The sequence below is a fragment of the Leptidea sinapis genome, chromosome 15, assembly GCF_905404315.1.
Source record: "Leptidea sinapis chromosome 15, ilLepSina1.1, whole genome shotgun sequence".
Lineage (NCBI taxonomy): Eukaryota > Metazoa > Arthropoda > Insecta > Lepidoptera > Pieridae > Leptidea > Leptidea sinapis.
Window position 1 is genome coordinate 12,042,746 of NC_066279.1, and position 20,793 is coordinate 12,063,538.

Genomic DNA, 20,793 nt, shown 5'->3' on the forward strand with positions numbered 1-20,793 from the left:
AGACACTAACGTCTGTCTGCTTTTCGTAGTGCTCAATCGGGAACTGCAAAAAATTTCGCTCCAGCTATAAATTTTAAATAAAATTGCTGGATTTTACAGCTGTGAATACAGCAAATGTGTTCTCTTGATATAGAAGAGCTTAAACAGAATGTGTAGCACAGAACCTTCTCCAAAAATATATGTACCTACACACCAATTTTCAGTATCATCGGTTGAACTGTGTTAAATTGAAGCGATAACAGATAGGTATAAACTTCATCGTTTAAATTAAATTGTTTATCCTTGTTGTTACATCAGAACATAAATAACTAAATTTTCAGTTTACTAGGACTCACTGAGCACAAATTCAAGAAATATATTAAGGCTTTTTTGACACAGAACGCTTACTATAGTATAGTAGTTTATATACTGATTGTTGTATGTATGTATGTTGTTGTATGTATGTATGTATGTTGTTGTTGGATGTTTATATGTATTTATGTAAGTTTAAGTAAGTATATCGTTTAAAAACAAAATTTTATGAAAGATGCGGGATTCGAACCCGCGACCTCCGGCGTTCCGTGCCGGTGCTCTAACCAACTGAGCTCACCGTTCGAGTACCGCCTCGTTATAAAATGCCGGAAAATTGGAGAAAAAGGGTTCGAATCCCGCATCGTTCATAAAATTTTGTTTTTCAAATTTTATTTGTGTATTAATCCTAGAAGTGAGGGTTATCATTTTAAAAATATAACATATTGTTAAGTATATCGTTTTAAATATATCGTTGTCTTGCACCCATAGTACAGGCTATACCTAGTTTGGGGCAAGATAATTCGTGTAAAAGTGTGTCAATAATATTATTATTATTATTATTAATAATAAGGCTACTGGAAACCCAAGCGCTGGCAGCTATTTCGGTCAACGGATCAGCCTTGCTATCCAACGCGGTAATGCTGCCAGTATTCTTGGTACGCTTCCACGTAATGATAGTTTTAATTTTATGTAGTCGTAGTATTGTAAATATAGTTATAAGATTTGTTTTGATTAAATAAAATATTATTAATATATAGAGTATAATGATGCTTGGTTCTTGCCTGGTTCTGCGCAGGCCACCTAAAAATGTATAATATTATGGTAGACTAAGTTGTTATATGATTTAAAGGATGGGCTGGGAGTTTCTTATCAGTTCTTATCCATGCCCCTTTACGAACTGATGCTACTTCATGACGTTTACCAAGTGTTATTGCAATATTATGTTATTGTCTCTCCCTGTGGTAAATAACTATATTCTATTCTATTCTAGTTAGAGAACACGATTAATATAACTGAAAGGGCAAATCAATAAAAATACCAATGAATGTGTTTTATTTATTTTTTAATTAATTTATACTCTTCGATCAATTTACAAATAATCTGCTTGGTAACTGTTATGACATTATAATTAAGATTTTTATATATATTGTGATTAAATAGTATCGTTATCTTAAATATTTTTAAACATATGTGTACGCTTCTTGCATTTTAAGAAATGCAAGAAGCGAGGGAGATAAGGCATTTGTGAAGTTTGGTAGTTGAAATTGGAAATAAAAAAAGAAATTAATAAAATGTGGGTACTCCTATATGTAGGTATTTTGATATAATTCAAACTAGTAAGAAGGAAAAAATTATTATTGAAACATAATATTGTAAATATTTTACTTGTGTACATCAGAAATATTGTCTGTCAACTATTGTAAATAATTATATTTCTGTAATTTCATTAAGCTGAAGAACCTACCAAATCAATACATCTCTGTATGCCCATGGCTCGAGTATTCTTCAATGAATCACTTTATGTAATATTATGTGTCTGTAGCCTTCAAAATTTAAAAAATAATAATTAAAAGCATCGTCAGTTCAACTCAAAATAGGTTTGGGTCGAACTGACAATTGGAAACTATAGAATAAGCATTTATATATTCCTCATGATTCGAAAGTTACATGGTCTTATTCTTCTCTCGCTCTAATAATCTCTTTCGCACCTCATCTGGATTGTATCTCTTTTTATAAACTCTTTTGACTCTTCTCACTGGATTCACATTTCTCTGTAAAATGTTTTTCTTGCTACTTGAATTAATAGATCTTTCTTGTATTCGTAGACTTTTTGCTTTTCTTGTTGAATTCAAAAATAATTCTCTCTGATCCCGTATCGTTGCATCATAGAATACTTTACCGTTCACAATAGCTTTTCTTATATTTTCTGTGGTTGTCAAAACTCTTGGAGGTCTAACATAGGTCGTTTCACTGACTTCCAAACTTTTATCATTGGATATTTCTTTCTTTAATTCCTCTTTACTGATCTTTTTAACCGTTCCACGCCTTTCTGTGGGAAATCTGTTATTAAAATTGAAATCCATAAAATCTTTATCAACTGCGATATTTTTTGTAGATAAGTTTGTTTTGCTAATGAGTTTTCCTCCACGTTTTGCTGCTAGCAGTCGACCTATAGCTTCAATTTGTCTCTCTTCAGCTTCTAATGTCTTCACATCAGAATTCTTATCAGCAGTTTTAGCATCGTCTAAATTGAACACTTCTATAGATGTTGTGAAATCATTAAGCTTTCCATCTATTCCTTTAATTATATCATAATCTTCTTCATAGTTGTCGCTTGGAGATTCCAGTTGTGATGTCTTTTGTTGAACTGCTTTCTCCGTAGTGTGATCTACTGTAGTAGTTTCAAGCTTTGAAGTAGTCGATATACTAGTAGTTGGACTTTCTGGCTGAAGTGTAGTAGATTTATCTTGTGGCAATTCATAATCGTCCTCTTCTATCTGTGTTACATTTATATGTTTCTGATTTCTATGATTTTCCTCAATTGATCTGCTTTCTATGTCATTGTTTGATCTGTCAGAATGTATATTTTTTAAATCAGGTGTATTTTCTGATTCGTTATTGTTAGAAGTCTCGTTGAATCTAAAGTATGTTGAATTAGGTGGGGAGTCCTTGTGCAAATATGCGATAGGCCAATATCTGTAAGTACAAAAGTTCGTTATTTTGGTATTTAAGCGAGTAGTTAAGCATTTGAATATTGTGCCAGTTTAATATTATTAGACATAATTCATTTTTTGGGATATCGCCTGGCACAGAGTGGTGTACATTTAGTAATAGTTAATGTATAATGGTTGATTACGACAACCATGAGTAACCTCTAGTACTTCTTACTAAAAGAAAATTGTTTAATTTGTTTCTAAGGATATATACGACATTGCCGATATTTGAGGATTAAACTTTACTGAATACAGGAAAGGTGTGGCGTAAAGAAATAGGTAGTGGCTGCTATATATGGCGAGAAAATATCGGATTGGTTTGGTTATGTAGAAAAGATCGATGAGTGTATTGACTGCACTATATTATAGAATTAATGTGATTGTAAATGTTACAACAGTCGACCTGAATATACATTCCACGATGAGGTCAAGGATGTATTTAAGAGTGATCAGGTCAGGGTACTCGGAACAATAATATGAGAGCATAATATTATATGAAAGGTTTGGTGCTAGTGAAATAGGTCAGTCAAGTCTGTCAGGACCATACATACCACAGACTGGGAATGGAGCGAAAGCCCTCAGGCTATTTAATTATAAACTTTATTGTATAATATTGCATACACTGTAAATAAATTAAGGAAAAAAAGCCCCCTGAGTTTCCTGCACCCGTCTTTCCAGCTCTGAGTCTATATCGAATGGTTAGTACGTTGTTGACGAGCAAAAGCGATTTTAAATCCTATATTTAGTAAAAATGTTTGAATTTGAATAGGTAATGGAAGTCGGAAATTTCTGCCTATCTGTATATGTGTGTTACTCTACTGAAATATATTCGAAGGCACCGCACTTAATTTAGTTGCTAGTTAACTGGCATCTAGCATGCATTTAAAGGCATGTCACGGAAATATTATTACACGCTTTTTATTAGCTTCACCTGTATGTATGTTTGTTTGTAAACTACTCATTTGGGCGCGATTTTGACCCACTTTAAACGGCCAGATTTCGTTCAAACTTCGTACATTTATCAAGGACCGATAACACTACAGTTATTTGATACAATTATTCCATTTTTCAATGTGCAAAAAAGGGTTTTATTTTTTATGTTTTTTTTTTCATCTTTCGTCGATAAGGCCGGAATTCATGTTTATTTTAAAATTCAACCAATATCTATTTTGTTTAAATATTTTTAAACTACTTTTAAAGAATTCATGAGAAAGTTTTTTTCTTACGTCTTTGTAACAAAATTCGTACATTTCGCAACTACACCGGTCTTCAAATGTAAGTATCACACTTTTAAAATTGGGATAACGTTTTAAGTTCACAAGATATACTTTCGAAATGAAAAGGACTTCAAAGAGAATTTAATTTTGTACATAAAAACTTTATAGTCGGTAACCTTCTTTTAAGAATTGGCTGAAAAAAAAACTTCAAAAAAAAAGCATTCTTTTTTCAAAGTGGACGTTTCCGAATTACAATTTTACCATTTACATTTTTCTTTCTGTTTTAAATTTTTTTCAAGATCGATGGGTCTTGTTTAAAAATTTATGCTAAAAAGTACATAACATTTATTTATCATGCCTCTTTCAGTTGAAGAATGAGCTAGGATCATGGCTTTTCTGGAACTACGCATCAGTTTGCGTCGCACTGCAAGAATGGTGGGTGTGACGGTACTAACGGTCCAGAAGGTAAAGCGAAGGTACGAAGAGACTGGACACCATCTGAGGAGACCTTGTAATGGCAGACCCAGGTGTACCAGTGCCCGAGAAGATCGTTATATTATTTCCACTGTGTTAAGAAATCGCCACCAAAATGCTGTTGAAGTCCAGCAACACCTACTTCAGACCCGGAGGGACTACATTAGTGACAGTACAGTGAGAAGAAGACTTGCTGAAGCAAATTTGAAACCCCGAAGACCAGCGAGTGGCCCAAAACTCGAGAGACAGCATCGAGTAGCGAGACTGCGATAGGCCCGTGAATACAAGCAGTGGGATGAAGAAGAATGGTCAAGAATTTTGTTGCAGATGAGTCACGATTCTCCCTTTACACTTCTTATGGAAGGCGAAGTGTTTACAGGCGACCTGGTGAGCGATACCTTCAAGCCTGCATCCCAGAAAGAGTCCAATACGGTGAAGGCAGTGTACATGTATGGGCTGGCATATCTTCAGAAGGTCGCACAGAGCTAAAAAGGCACCCTCACTGGGCAAAAATATGCTCAAGAGATTCTCAATGAGTATGCAGGGCCGTATTTAGCAAATATGGGTGATGGATCGATGCTGATGCATGATAATGCCCGGCCACACACGGCTAATATCGTACAAGAGTATATTCAGGAGGTCGGTATCAGCGTGATGGCTTGGCCATCAAGAAGTCCTGATCTCAACCCGATTGAACACGCCTGGGATGAGCTTGGGAGGCTAGTCAGAAATCGGAGACCACCACCTACTACCCTCAGGACACTAAAGCAGGCCCTGGTAGAAGAATGGGAGAATATTCCCCAACATGGGCTCGAAGCTGTAATCAGAGCTCGAGGAGGCAATACCAGTTATTAAAAATTAAATAACATGTAATACATTTTAGTTGAATTTTTTTCACTAAACCAAAAATGTTTATTTTCATTGTTTTATCTTTTTTAAGTTAAAAAATGTATAATTTTAGTTTCTAAGAATTAAAGCCTATAAAATTTGCAACAAAACGTTTTTATCTTAAATCTCTACCTTCTATAGTTAAGAAAAAAAATTAATTTGAAAAGTGTGATACTTACTTTTGCAGGTCAGTGTATTTCTAGATTCGTATGTAATCAATTAGTAATAATAATATTAACTACTTCACCTCAAATAACAAATACGAATTTAGAAATACTTGCGAAAAAAAACTAATTTTGTTACAAATGCGTTAAAAAACACCTGGATAATCTTATTGTAAAAATAGGTGATATAGTCAGGTGCTACAAACCTTGGGATTCCCAGTCCTCCAGCGGCCTGGGGCTCATCGTAATGTGGCAGTTTGACCCAGTTACCAGAACTGGGGCGAGACGGATTGCGTTCGTATTTTATATACGGACCATCTTCTGGTGGAACGCGACTATATCCTGGAATTAAATTTATTCATAAAGAGAACCTTAGATCATTTATACGTCTAGATAGACTATGACAGCTGTGAAATCGTTAAAAAATATTGAGTTGACACTTAACCTCTATTTTGAGCAATGCACATACATAACATAAACTGTCACACAAATCGCGAGAGTAAGACGTAGCTTGTCACGCACACTTATGTATTACACCTGGCCTGTTTTTATCGTTTGTCTAACAGCAAGACACTATCTAGACGAAGCTATAAATTATCTAAGAAGAAAACTTACAATACATATGATGATAATTATATAAAATACACATTTTATGAAAGAGGAGGACAAACGAGATTATAGGTCAACTGATGTTAAGTGATCACCTTAGCAAAATCGAATATTTGCAGTAACGTTGCTAGCTTTTTAAGAAGGTGTTTGCTAATATACGCCAAAAACGATTTTCAATATAATTAGTGTAAGGATGTGTAAAGGATATAAAATTAATAAAAATAACAATTATAATTTTTATTGCTAAACGATTGAATTAAAAGAGAACATAATTCTATTTAGGATTGGTTATTCTTCATCTTTCATTGGCTATTCTTCATCATTCTTCTTTAAGGTACTTTCCCTTCAAGTCCCATAACTTTGGGACATGAAGGGAAAGGAATAAAGATAGGCTATTTTACTGAAAGAAGACTGTATGTTATTTTTATAAGTTAGTAATTCAACATTCAAAGATTTTCTAAAAATTACTTGCCTCGTCTGGGAATCGAACCGACTTAAATGTAAAAAAACACCCCTACTCTTATGATGCCAATCGAAACAATGGCCAAAAAATAATAACTCTTCTTAAGTAACATAGTATTTTAAAAGAAAGTAGTCAAGTAATTGTAAGTTCAAAGTGGCTAGCAAGAAAGTAGTCAAGTAATTTTTAGAAAATCTTTGAATGCAGAAATACTAACTTTTAAAAATAACATATACAACAATAAGTCTTCTTTCAGCAAAATAGCCTATCTTCCATATTTAAGGTACTTTCCCTTCATGTCCCATAACTTTGGGACATCCTGTATATTATTGTAGATACACTCCTCTGTGTGTATCGACGACCTCGGCTTCACCTCGTGCAGAAACTGCAGCCTCGTACAAATCTCTAATATTCTCCCTCGTATACAATGTACTATGCTCATTATTATAGGACAGCAATTATGCGATTATATTATTAGAAGCAACAGTTGTATAAGGAGGGTCAAAAACACGAGTGATGTGGGATCAATCAATGACGCCACCAGCGTTTCTCGACCTATTTATACAACGTGTCGTGTATACAATATTTTTAAATAGCACATAAATTAAACCAACAAATGCCAAAATTTTTCGAGGTGCCGCTTAAATTGGCGGGAAATGTATTGAATGCATACTTATCTCTAGTGAGTTGTTTTACTTTTACATCAAGGAATGGCAAAAGTACATTCATACAGCCAACGCGTGAAAATTACAGAATATACCAAGCAGCATCTTGGCAAATTATATTAACAAGTTTTTTCTTAAGTTGACATTAAAATGTTTAGTCTAATGATATAAAAGATGGAAGTATTATCAACTCTACTTGCCTGGTAAAGGATTCCCGTACTTATCGTAATAAGCTTTAGGTCCATCTCTATATAAATCGTCCCAGTACCTTCGGTCCGCCTCGGGTAAATAAGACCCCGGTACAAATCTGTCAGACTGCGGTCTGCTCACGGGGCGGTCTGGTCTTGGACGAACTGCTTCTGTGTATTTTAAGACATTTTTTTTATAAAAGTAAGGGACAAGACGAGCAGGACTTTCAGCAGATTGTAATTGATACGCCCTGCTTATTACAATGCAGTGCCATTCTTGAAATATATGGTAAGTCTCATTTGCCCAGTAATTTCACTAGCTACGGCGCCCTTCAGACCGAAACACAATAATGCTTACACATTACTGCTTCGCGGCAGAAATAGGTGCCATTGTGCTACCCATAATCAAGCCGGCATCCTGTCCAAAGGAGCCTCCCACTGGTAAACAAACAATGTTTTTGTGTGCTTACATTTTCGTTTGTGATTAATCAACTAATTTGATTTTTGAAATTAATTGCAAAGTAGAATGATTTATTCAGCCATATGTATGTTATTTAAGAAAAACCTAATGAAAATTGTACTAAAATAAGAAGTAGGCTTAAATCGCTACCAAATTTTTTTTGCAACATATTGCTATTATAAATGAGCAAGGCGCTGGTACATTGGTAGTGATAAATTTCAATACAAGTTTGCAGCATTGTTGTGTTAAATTAAAAAAATACGAAATGTTAATTCATCTATAATTAAACATGATTTACCACTACTTGCAGAAAGCATCCTGAAAGTTAATGTTTCATTATATCACATGCTATCCTTAACTATCAAAATGTAAAAGAAACTGTAAGAAAATGTAAGAAAGATGACGGTATTTAATGAAAAATTAACTTTAAGGATGCTTTCCGCAACTAACGGTTAATCATTTAAAAAATGTGCTATTTAAATGTGTGACATTAAAACATACCTCGATGTCCTAACGATGGATGCGGTACATTATGTTGATAGTATGGATAATATTTTTCACTGCAAGGTCGCCATTGTTCGTGCGTTGGTCCTACGAAACACCTGTTATAAAATAAAATGATTAAATGAAAGATTTGCCAACAATTATATTATTTTGACACACAGAGTTTGATCCCCGCGCGTTGGAACAGAAACAGAATCTTGTATAACGTGTGCGACGCGTCAGCAATCAGTCCTCAGTGACGTACCTGTGACGTAACTAAGATGGCGCCCACGGCTCATCTCAACGCGTGGATATTATACACATTTCTTTTCCTTTACTTTTATTATTATTTCTGTTTTATTATTTTAACCGTTTACTTCCATTTTTGTGTCTCAAATATATTTACAACAAATATAATATGTTATATGCTACCATAGTGGTTGCTCTACTGTTATTAAAAAGCCGTCGTGTCGGTCAAATGAAGAATATAGGTTTCGGTGCCGTGTCGTTGAGTACTGTCGGTGTCGGGCCGGAGACGGGCTTCTGTCTTTCTTATTTCTTGTAGTATTATTATTTTTACAAAGTTTCACTACGCAACCCGACATTTTAGTTTCAATTACTGGCAAGGTTTAACAGTACATATAGCACGTCAACCTCACACATTGTTCGAGACTTGCTTGAGTACGCCCACTTGGGCATAATATTAAGTGCCGCACTTTGCGAGTACGCCTGCGGTATCAATGACCAATCCTTAATCTAAGTCTAATAGGTTTTAATTTGTAAACTTGCCAAAGTATCTAAATGGTCAGAACTTTTATATAACGGTATAGTTAAGAGCCTTAATTATTGTCTTTCAGATTCAAGTATTAGCACTGGATCCTCGACAGTTTGAGGCGCGCTGCGTTATACTAGAAATGAAACCTGGTGGTAAATATAAATACTGTTCTACATAATGTGTCCAAGCTTACCATGGTTTTCGGAAACCCTCGCTGTAACCACAACGATGGGTTGGAGAGCAGCAATAATCCCACGAGCCTGTTAACATAACATATTAAAAATATTAAGCAATTGAAAATTCAAGTCAATTTCAGGTCAGTTTCAAAAGTTATTAAATGCGGGACTTGAACTTGCGAATACGCGCGTTCCGTGCGAGCGCTCTTCCACTGAGCCAACCATTCGGGTTAAATCTTGATATGTCGTGTTCAACTCTCAGGTTATAGCTTCATCTACAGGATCTACTTTACAGTTGATAGCCTGCTCGACCCCAATATTTGCATATTAGGAAATTGACTTGAGATGTCGTTTTTTCAAATCTAAAAAAATTGTTTTAATTTTTTAAAGTGATAACCTTGACTTCTGGGATTGATTACACAAGATTAACGAACTTTTTTTTTTATGGAATAGGAGGACAAACGAGCGTACGGGTCACCTGGTGTTAAGTGATCACCGCCGCCCACATTCTCTTGCAACACCAGAGGAATCACAAGAGCGTTGCCGGCCTTAATTGAAGGTACCCATATCGTATTGTCCCGGAAACACCGCACAAGGAAGCTCATTCCATAGCTTTGTAGTACGAGGGAGAAAGCTCCTTGAAAACCGCACTGTAGAGGACTGCCACACATCCAGATGGTGGGGATGAAATCCTAACTTGTGGCGTGTCGTGCGAAGGTGGAATTCGGCGGCAGGAATCAGGTTAAACAGCTCTTCGGAACACTCCCCGTGATAAATGTGGTAGAAGACACAAAATGAAGCGACGTCTCTACGCAACGCCAAGAGATCCAGCCGTTCACAGAGCACTGAGTCCCCGACAATTCGAGCTGCTCTACGTTGCACGCGGTCAAATGGATCGAGCAGATACTGGGGTGCGCCAGACCAGAGATGACAGCAATACTCCATGTGTGGCCGGACCTGCGCTTTGTAGAGCGCTAAAAAGTGGGCCGGCTTGAAGTATTGCCGTGCTCTATTGATGACGCCCAGCTTCTTCGAAGCCAATTTGGCTTTGCCCTCCAGATGGCCACGGAATTGGCAATCGCTCGAGATTTCGAGACCCAGTAATCCTATACTAGGCGCGGCTTTAAGAGAAGTGTTCTCGAAGAGCGGTGAAACGACAAATGGGGTTTTTCTAGTGGTACGCGCGTAAACTTGAGTCTTCTGGGGGTTAAATTGGACAAGGTTCAATTTACCCCATTCCGCGACCTTCTCGAGAGAGGACTCGATAGAAGACACAAGTTTCTCCCGGCACCGGTCGACGATTTCCCGAGAGAGACCTGCATGGCCCGTGTATACGGCATCACCAGTGCTGTCATCCGCATAGCAATGTATGTTGGAGGTGTCCAACATATCATTGATATGCAGAATACTGATACTGATATGTATACTAAAAGCTGGCAGTTAATTATGCTCTCCATGATTTTAGAGAGCAGGGAGGTGATAGCAATAGGCCTGTAGTTCGCTGGATCCGAACTGTCTCCTTTTTTTGGATCGGATGGACAAGGGCTGACTTCCATGAGTCAGGGACTACGACTTTGGAATAAGAGTGCCGGAAATAACGCGTTAGCACCGGCGTCAACTCAGGGGCACACGTTCTAAGCACGATTGGAGAAATGCCATCCGGCCCGCTCGACTTCCTGACGTCCAACGAAAACAGAGCTCGCCTAACAGTTTTCTGTCTGAACTGTACTTCAGGCATAGAGCTCTGACACCGCGGGATGGTTGGCGGTGTATTTTCGTTGTCGTCAAGAGTCGAGTTGGAGGCGAAAAGAGCGCACAGGAGCTCGGCTTGCCGTATGGGCCAGGGTGTCATTCCTCATGTGCAACGGCGGCATGGACGGCTGGTTGAAGTTACCAAGAGCAGCTTTCGACAACGACCAGAACTTGCGTGTTCCGGTCGGGTAACTGGAAAGATGCTCGCCGATTTTGACGACGTGCTTAGACTTCGCACGGGCGATTTGCCGCTTAAAAAATCTGGAGGCACGGTTATATTTTCTCTTAAGAACTTTGCAGACAATAGAATTTCACATCGCGGGAATTTTTGAAACCAGCCTAATGGCCTAGGTACACATAGTGCCAAGGTTCAACAGGTTCCTCTGCTTAATCCCAGAAGTAAGGGTGTCACTTAAAATTACAAACTGAATAGTGTTCCTATAGGTTACCCCTTAACTTCTTACCCAATCCTCCTTTTCCCTAAAAATATCTTACCGATCTCCCCTCCTTCAGGCTCGCAAGCCCAATGTCCTGCCACGCGATTCTGTTCACACGTGGTGCCACGTCTGCACGGAAACCCGGACACTGTATACTGCCTCCACGATGTACTCACTGAAATTAATATAATGTTTAAATACATGGTTACTTACTATTAACCAACGTAACTCTCAAAAGCAACTTAGGTACAATCGACAAAATTGAATCGTGACCCACCTAAATTTTCCTACAGTCATAAATCATAATACACAAGTAGGTCGAAATTCGCTTGAACATCCTTTTTCTAAGTAACTGTTTATTACACTGACAGTCCACCAATTGTCATACAATATTTTTCGTGCAAATATAAACCTTAATGGGCCTTTAATCAATTCTGTCGATGGTACATTAAGATTGACAGCTTTTGCCGAAACATTGCCAAAAGGTAAGTGTTTTCTTTTTCGTGGCAACTTTATAAATTTTTCGCTCTATATCTCGTAAACAAGGTCGCTTATGTCATTGTCACAATAAATAGGACAGTACCTTAACTTCATATAAAAAACTTTTAGGGCGCCCAAATCGACGCACGCACACATACACACGACTTACACGGACGCTAGGCAACTTTGGGAAGACAAAACTATTGAGGTCCACGCCATACGCTGCCAAGACTGGTCGATGTCCGAGTTAAATTAGCTGCGCCGCGGCGTCTGCGTAGTAATATTTTTGTATGTACCAACCCTAGCGCTCTGTTCAGACGTAGGTATAAATTACAATGAGACCGCTGAGATACGCTTCTGTTCTATTACTTGTATGTCATTAATCGTATCGGTGCATAAAAAAAAATGGTATATACCACTTGAATTTTGCATAGACACACTGACGGATGGACTTGGTAACCAGCTTTTGGGTTACCTAGAGAGCACCAGCTGATCAGCGATTGGCAGTACGTTTTCCCCATTTTAATGTCTTGTGTGCTAACTTCATAACAGCGTACTACGCGGTGGCCTCATGCCGTTGCCATATGGCAACGTGAGCAAACAGGAAGGAAAGGAGGCGTGAGATTGGGAAGTAAAAGCGTTACAGCAAAAAAGACCTTAGAGACATAATATATAGAGATTTTAACGTAAGTGTGGGCATTGTTACAAATAAATACTTACATAAATCATGATCTCCACCATAACTTGGTCTTTGAGGTTCTTGATAAGGTTTTTCAGGCAAATAAACTGGTTTCGGTCTGTTCGGCCTGAACGGTCTATTCGGTTCTGGCTTATACCCGGGATAACTTGGCAAATACGGTTCCGATACGTAATAAGGCTTTACTGTGCTAAGCCTTAAGGGTACACTAGGTTCTGAATCAGGTAAATAACTCGATACGGGCCCAGGAATTGGCTTATAAGGAATTGGTCTATAGCTTGTGTCAATATATGGTTTATCAGGCTTGGAACTTGGTCCGTTTTCGAAGTACTCTGGTGGTTCATGTCCGGAATAAATTGAGCCGCTTGGACCAGATGCAATGTACGGCCCTGGAATAAAATTGCAAATCTGTATTAATATTATAAAGCTGTAAATTTTTATCGCTGAAGTAGGCTCATCTGTGTGTGTGTGTGTGTGTGTGTGAAAACTTGAACTAGTTTGAAATTACATGCGAGGGATCAAAATAATCAGCGTTATTTTGCAGAGTGGAAGGCTTCTTTGCACAGGATGCCGGCTAGATTATGGGAACCACAACGGCGCCTTTTTCTGCCGTGAAGCAGTATTGTGCAAGCATTATGGTGTTTCGGTCTGAAGGGCGCCGTAGCTAGTGAAATTACTGGACAAATGAGATTTAACATTTATGTCGTAAGGTGACGAGCGCAATAGTGCCGCTCAAAATTTTTGGATTTTTCAAGAATCCTTGTATGAGGCAGGGTGCATCAATTACCATCAGCTGAACGTCCTGTTCGTCTCGTCACTTATTTTCTTAAAAATATGATTTGATGTTAGAAATGCTGATCTTATTAGTTTCACTAGATCACTTGGACACATATTTCGACGTCTCACAAACGCTGGATCTGAAGAGTCATCCTCGCTCCAGCAAGTCAACATCTTATTGTTGTTGTTGTCCTTTATTTTTATTATGTTTAAGTTTCATTTTAATTTTAAGTTGTAATATATTTTGTTTTAATAAGTTTACTTTTGTTAATTACACATTTTTTAGCTGCAAAGAAAATATTTTATTATTATTATTATCTTTATTACAATTCATACTTATTTTCTACATTTATATATATAACATATTTATAAAAACAATATTACAAATATAAATATAAAAAATAGAGTCCCGCCAGCGTTAGTTCACGATAATTCCGCCGGTGGTTAGAGCGACAGAGTGAGGAACTTCCGCACGATGCGTGCTGTTCCCGAAACAGCTGCTTTCTGTAACTGACCCTTTATCCAGTTATTAAGTGGGAGCCTCTTGAGATGATGGTCGAGGCTCTTTGCTATAAGACCGTTAACGGAAACGCTATTGGGACAATTATTGTTGAATCAACATCCCACATGTCAGTAACCTCGTGTGCTAAGTCTAGGTACTTCGACAATTTGTGTATTTCAGCTTTCACAAGGTTATCATCACACGGAACGGTGATATCAACAATAAATGCCCGACGCTCTAACCGATCTACCAACACAATATAAGGCTTATTAGCAATGATAGTTCTGTCCGTGATGATAGATTGATCCCAGTACAGCTTGGCACGGCTGTTTTCCAGAACTGGCTCCGGAGTATACTTATAATATGGGACTTCAAAATGCACAAGATTGTATCGAAGAGCAAGTTGCTGATGGATAATCCTGGCTACTTGGTTGTGTCTGTGCAAATACTCCCCATTGGCAAGACGAGAACAACCGGAAATAATATGTCTGATAAACTCACCAGGACGATGGCACGCCCGACATTGTCTACTGTGCCATCCTTCATGATTTATTTCCAGTAGTTATTCGTCTTGATAAATTCATCAGCAATTGCACAGGCAAAACCTTCAGTTTCCCCAAAGAGGTCACCAAATCGTAGCCAGCTCACAGACGAAATCGTGTCTACATCAGGTCCGTAGAGAGCCCGGTAAAGCCGTCCATGAAGCTCTTTTCCCCTCCATACATTCATGCAATCTTGAGTAATGAGTATCACCGGTTTTCGCCAATTCTCTTTAGATAAAGAGAGCGGAGTAAGTCCATTGGCTACCATTCTTTACGTAGGAAATATTCCCTGAGATTATACAGCTCACGATTATGCAGGTTTTTGGCACTTAGAAACCCGCGGCCTCCACATTTCCGTGGGATGTATAATCTCATCAAAGATGAGCGTGGATGGTGCATCCGTTATGTCGTCAGTAGTTTACGGACCTTTCTATCTAGGGCGTCTAGCTCGGTCCGAGTCCATTTTAGAATGCCGAAAGTGTATATTAATAGGAGCATTACCCAGCTGTTGAAAGCACGTACCTTGTTTCCACTAGACAGGAGGCTTTTTCAAACTTTTGTAAGTCGGTTAAAGAAACGTACCGTCACCAGCAGTTTAATGTCCCTATCTAAAAATCCGAGGCATTCTGATATACCAAGGTATTTGTAGGTTTCAGTCGCACTAAGTGATTTGAGAAATAATGACTCTGAGAGTTGTATATGTTCGCTATTTACAACCCTGCCTCTGAGTACATGTATGGTCGCACATTTATCCACGCCGAATTCCATTCCGATGTCATGACTAAATGTTTGCGTGACATTTAATAACGATATCAAATCCTGTTTATTCCGTGCATATAACTTTAGATCATCCATATATAAGAGGTGAGAAATTGTTTCTCCTTTATTATTATTATTGTGAAGGTGCCCCTTGCATAGGTATAATCTACAGTTAAAAATACAGCATTCTAAAATAATGCAGCTTGTTATTTTTATTAAAGGAAATATTTTACGATGCGCGCACACCGACACCCTAATGTAAGTTCAGACTTCAGACCAAATTAAATAAATTATGCGGTTTACATATATTTTAATTGGTTGTATTTAATACCTTCTTTATTACAAAATTATTCCTTCTACGAACGTAAAACAGCACGACATATTTTTAAGCATTTTTCTTAGTTAAAGGATTGGTCTCCGCTGCGCTCCAACTAAACCGCAACTACCGCAAAGTGGGGCAACTAATACTACGCCCAACCTAAAGAAGTATCACACATAAGTACCTACACACACTTTTTCTTCTGACACGTGCTCATTTCATTCAGCTAGAACTGTGTCAGAGTGAGCTATCAATAAAGTATACCTGGTGCAGAAGGTGGTTCCTCTATATAATGTTCTTCTGATGATGCTGAGAGCGGACGAGGTACTTCCAATGTTGGTACTCTGAAAGATATTAGGCATAATATAATCTAATCTGGTGAGAGGCTCCTTTGCATAGGATGCCGGCTAGATTATGAGTACACAACGGCGCCTCTTTCTGCTGTGAAGCAGTAATGTGTACGCATTATTGTGTTTCGATCTGAAAGGCGCCTTAGCTAGTGAAATTACTGGGCCAAAGAAGACTCAACATCTTATGTCTCTGGCACTGCATTGTAATGAGCAGGGAGTATCAATTACGATGGTAATCGTAATTCAGCTGATGAGCTGAATGTCCTGCTCGTCTAACTTCAACTAGTAGTGACTTCAAATAGTATTCTGAAGGAATGAATTTTGAATGATAATAATAAGAATAATGACTTTTTACCCCTACGGAAGACAGAGTTATATTTTATGCATGTATGTAGATGACTTACTCAAATTTCCCATAAGCCTTCTTCCAACACTGACCATTGAACAGATCGAAAGCGTACAGAAGATCGTCCGCTGAATGTTCGTAGTCCACTCCTCGTTGCAGATCGAACAATCTTATCTCTGATAGAAGACAGTTTTCAATGTGTGGTGGGGCTTTGTTGCTGAAATTAAAACGTAATTTTAAGAAATCAATAACAAAATATACTTTTGATTTATTTTTCATTTTTGGGTTTTCGTAGAAGAAGAACCAACGATGAAGAGTAACCAAAGGGTTAATTCTATTACTAAGACCCAGCAGCTGTCGGTGTGTCCGGCTTTACAAAAGAATACTCTAGACTTGAAGTTCCCTAAGTCGTACCAGTTCAGGATGATTCCACAAATTGGCTGTGTGAAGCAAAAGACTTATTAGTGTTATGTATTAGCATACATTAACTTAATTTGGTGGTGTGTAATAAGAAATCGGCTGCTGCTGAAATTGCCATCTGCTGTTCACATCTCTACGCAAAACCACAAATTGAACCCAACCGGAGATGACTTGATCGTCGATTGTTCGAGCTCAACTCGTTCCTCCTCTTCATTGACGGAAACAGTTCTGCAAATCGGTAATAAGCTGGTGTGACTCCAGGAACTGGCAGTTGATGATCGATTATGCACGATTATATACCAGTCGGAGGCTCCTTTGCACAGGAAACCGGCTAGTATATGTAGCAGTAATGTGAAAACATTACTGTGTTTTGGGTTTTAAGGGCACCGTAGCTAGTGAAATTACTGGGCAAATGAGACTTAACATCTTATGTCTCTAGGTGATGAGCGCAATTGTAATGCCGCTCAGAGTTTTTGGGTTTTTCAAGAATCCTGAGCGGCACTGCATTGTTATTGGCATGGCGTATCAATTACTATCAGTTGAACGTCCTGCTCGTCTCGTCCCTTATTTTTATTAAATAAATATAACAAATAAAAGAACGTATAGAGAGGTTGGTGGTACTTAGATGCGTCTAGTCTTACGACTTTTTGAAAATAGGGTGCACTAAGCCTGGGACTACAGTACCGCTTAGGTGGCCAATCCTGGAGCACATGTCCTGAGACGATCAGGGAAATGCCATCGGGTCCGCTCGGTTTATAAAAGGCGACAAACTTCTTAAGGATGGGTTTTTTATCGGCTATATTACCATGAAAAGGAAAGCTCAAAAATATTGGATGCACAATTACCATTTACCTACCAATGAAATTCCGTAAAGTTTTGCTGCCGCCAACTCTATTAGTGCAAAAAAGGTTAACTTTGCTCAAAGGAGGTGGTCATGAACTTTTTAATTTAAATAATATTAAGTGATTAACTACGTAATACCAAAGTGCTTCTTCGGTCATGAAGGTTGGCCGTCAACTTTTTGTATCCACAGTTGTACAAAAAATTTAATCCCGATCCATTCTCAAAAATGCTCCGTAGCCAGGACTTTCTTTTTTGTTGCATCTCTTTCCCTTCGCCATCTCCATCATGATGAGCCGAAACAGCTTAAAGATATCGCGTCAGAGCAAATGGCAGAGATACTTTAGCTTAAAAAATATAATAAACGAATTCTTACTTGAATGAGAAGCTGAGACATTTAAAGGGTGCTTCATTACATGACTTCCCGCAAGCTTTATCGTCCTTCACCCTCGCCCTTCCTCTTACTGCATTTGGGGTCAGTCTTGCCGCGCTGTCATATTGTAAGTAACATTCTGAAAGAAAATTTTGTTATAATTTCTGACAAAATATTGTTATCATGCGCAAAGTTCGATTTTATTCATGCATTTGCGTTCGCAAAGTACCACTTTCCCACATGCGTGCGGGAATGTGGTTGCGGGAATGTAGCTGAGCGTCCGGGATTGTTTCAAAATAATTATAGTGGTCGAACTTTGCGCAACTTAATAGTAAAAATTATATACGATACTCGTGCGCACGTAGGCCATCCTGCACTCACTTCGCTCGTGCGGGAACGACTTACTTTGCGCACTTGTATCGTAATGTACTATTTCCTATTATTGTGAGCAAAGTTCCCACACGTTGAAAAGAGCGTGCGGGAATGTCGCTGAGGGTGCGGAAATGTAGTTGAGGGTGCGGGAACGTAGCTGAGCGTGCGGGAATGTGGTGAGCGTACAGAATTGTTTGAAAATAATTATAGTGGTCGAACTTTGCGCAACTTAATAGGAAGAATAGTATACGATGCTCGTGCGTACGTAGGTCATCCTGAACGATCTACTTTGCGCACTTATATCATAATGTTACTATTCTTGTGTATTTATACAATAACATTTCATAGTATTGAGTGACATTCAACCAATCACAAACTGCGTTTAAGATTCCATCGTATTGTTATTTTGATCGTTTTATAAACCTTTTGAATAAACAAATAATAAATAACTTACTACACAAATTAAATTTGAAAACAAAATTTATGAAGCCAGTTTCTATCGATCATTATAATAATAATAATTATAAAAAAAAACATTGTTCAAATTAACAATTCCTGATAATAATATAACGTAACGTAACAAAACGGGTTCAAAGATTATGTAACCGGGTAGTCTATGTAACTTACGAGCGTCTCTGTGTTGAACATCATCATAAATCGCTGGTTCACATCCTCGGCCATAGTTGCCCCGTGCGTATAGCTCGTGTCCACCGGAGGGACGAAGTCCCCGGCCATTCTCCAGTGACGTAGGCGGTGATGACGTTAAAATACAGTTTTCTATATCGTCACCAATTATAGCCGATTCAAATCTGTGGGGTAAAAGGAGGTATTGGATTTGAAAAACGTGTAAAAATAAAGAATTATAACTATTAACGCTGCTATTTTGCATATTTTTAATAGATAATTAATAATCTACTAACGCCGTGTCACGCTATTGGGCGGTGTCTTTACTTGTGCAAGTCTACAAAGGCTACAAATATTTCAGACATTTTCTCTCTGGCATCTATTATTTGTAAAAAATACTTTATCACCATCGCAAGCTAGGCATAGATACAGTAATTAAAAATAATGGTGTTAGATATCATTTTGCGGAGAACCATTGGTGGATAAATGTTAGAAATGATCATCTTTAGAAGTTTTTATAACTTATTTATTAATGGGGCTTTACTCATGTTTTAACGGTGTAGTAACGACTAGTTTCGGACCAGTCGGAGCTCCTTCATCAGGGTGAGTGTGGTGGGTTCGCGATAACGTCCCGACTCTTGCTGCGGACTTGGGCTCGTAGTGCGCGGCTGGACAGGGCGGGGGGCGCGGGGTGCGCCGGTGGTGTTGACGAGCACGGTATCACGGACATTATGTTTATATTGGTGTCCACAGGTGCAGATAATGTACTCACAAAGTCATTGTGTGGACATTGTGAGTACATTTTGTGCACGCCGCACACTACAAGGCCAAGTCCGCAGTAAGAGGCGGGCGTAATCGCGAACCCACCACACTCACCCTGATGAAGGAATGGTCCGGGACTAGTTGGTACCCACACCGATAAAACGTGAGTAAAGTCGTAGTAATAAATAAGTTTCTATAAATCCAATATAATATAAAGAATTGTCAAAAAGTAATAAGAGATTTTCATCCTCCACTCCATATAGAGTTATGGAGTGAGCGTATTATGTTCACTCATTTTCTTTAACCGCCTAATCCAAGCGAAAACGCGCTCCACCTGTGGTGAACAATGTGGGAACCACTTCGCATCAAAATGATTCGTCGGTCTTCGCTTAAAAGTCCTGACGACAAGCACAATTCAATTGTCATTAGGAGAACCACTATAGAATACCTACAATGTTGTTTGTACTAGTGATAAAATTTGTAGCATCACATCTATTATTTTCTGTTCAAAGTTTTTTTAATGACAATAAGGGATGAGACGAGCGGGACATTCAGTTAATGGTAATTGATACGCCCTGCCCATTACAATGCATTTCCGCTCAGGATTCTTGAATACCCTAAAAACTCTGAGCGGCACTACAACTGCGATCGTCACCTTGAGACTAAAGATGTTAAATCTCATTTGCCGAGTTATTTCACTAGCTACGGAACGCTTCAGACATTACTGCTTCATTGCAGAAATAGGTGCCGTTGTGGTACCCATAATCTAGCCAGCATCCTATGCAAAAGTGGTGTAAGTTAGTCCATGAAAGGCAGTACAAAGCCCGCAACTGACTTCTTCACAATAGGCAGCGCTACCAGAAAGTTATTGGGTACA

The 20,793-nt window shown here is 38.3% G+C and overlaps 1 protein-coding gene across 2 annotated transcripts in view; it reads right to left on the minus strand.

The window, feature by feature from the left end:
• Window positions 1-1,341: 1,341 nt before the first annotated feature.
• Window positions 1,342-20,793, minus strand: part of LOC126968291 (uncharacterized) — a 76,133-nt gene continuing 56,681 nt past the window's right edge. For both annotated transcript variants that reach the window (XM_050813199.1, XM_050813200.1), the window contains 11 exons: window positions 19,158-19,339; window positions 18,162-18,297; window positions 16,584-16,742; window positions 16,094-16,173; window positions 12,954-13,319; window positions 11,812-11,928; window positions 9,582-9,648; window positions 8,632-8,732; window positions 7,683-7,841; window positions 5,955-6,090; window positions 1,342-2,988 (listed from right to left, as the gene is read on the minus strand). In XM_050813199.1, the coding sequence (XP_050669156.1) occupies window positions 1,956-2,988; window positions 5,955-6,090; window positions 7,683-7,841; window positions 8,632-8,732; window positions 9,582-9,648; window positions 11,812-11,928; window positions 12,954-13,319; window positions 16,094-16,173; window positions 16,584-16,742; window positions 18,162-18,297; window positions 19,158-19,339 (2,536 nt within the window). In that variant the 3' untranslated portion in view covers window positions 1,342-1,955. The remainder of the gene's footprint in view (window positions 2,989-5,954; window positions 6,091-7,682; window positions 7,842-8,631; window positions 8,733-9,581; window positions 9,649-11,811; window positions 11,929-12,953; window positions 13,320-16,093; window positions 16,174-16,583; window positions 16,743-18,161; window positions 18,298-19,157; window positions 19,340-20,793) is intronic.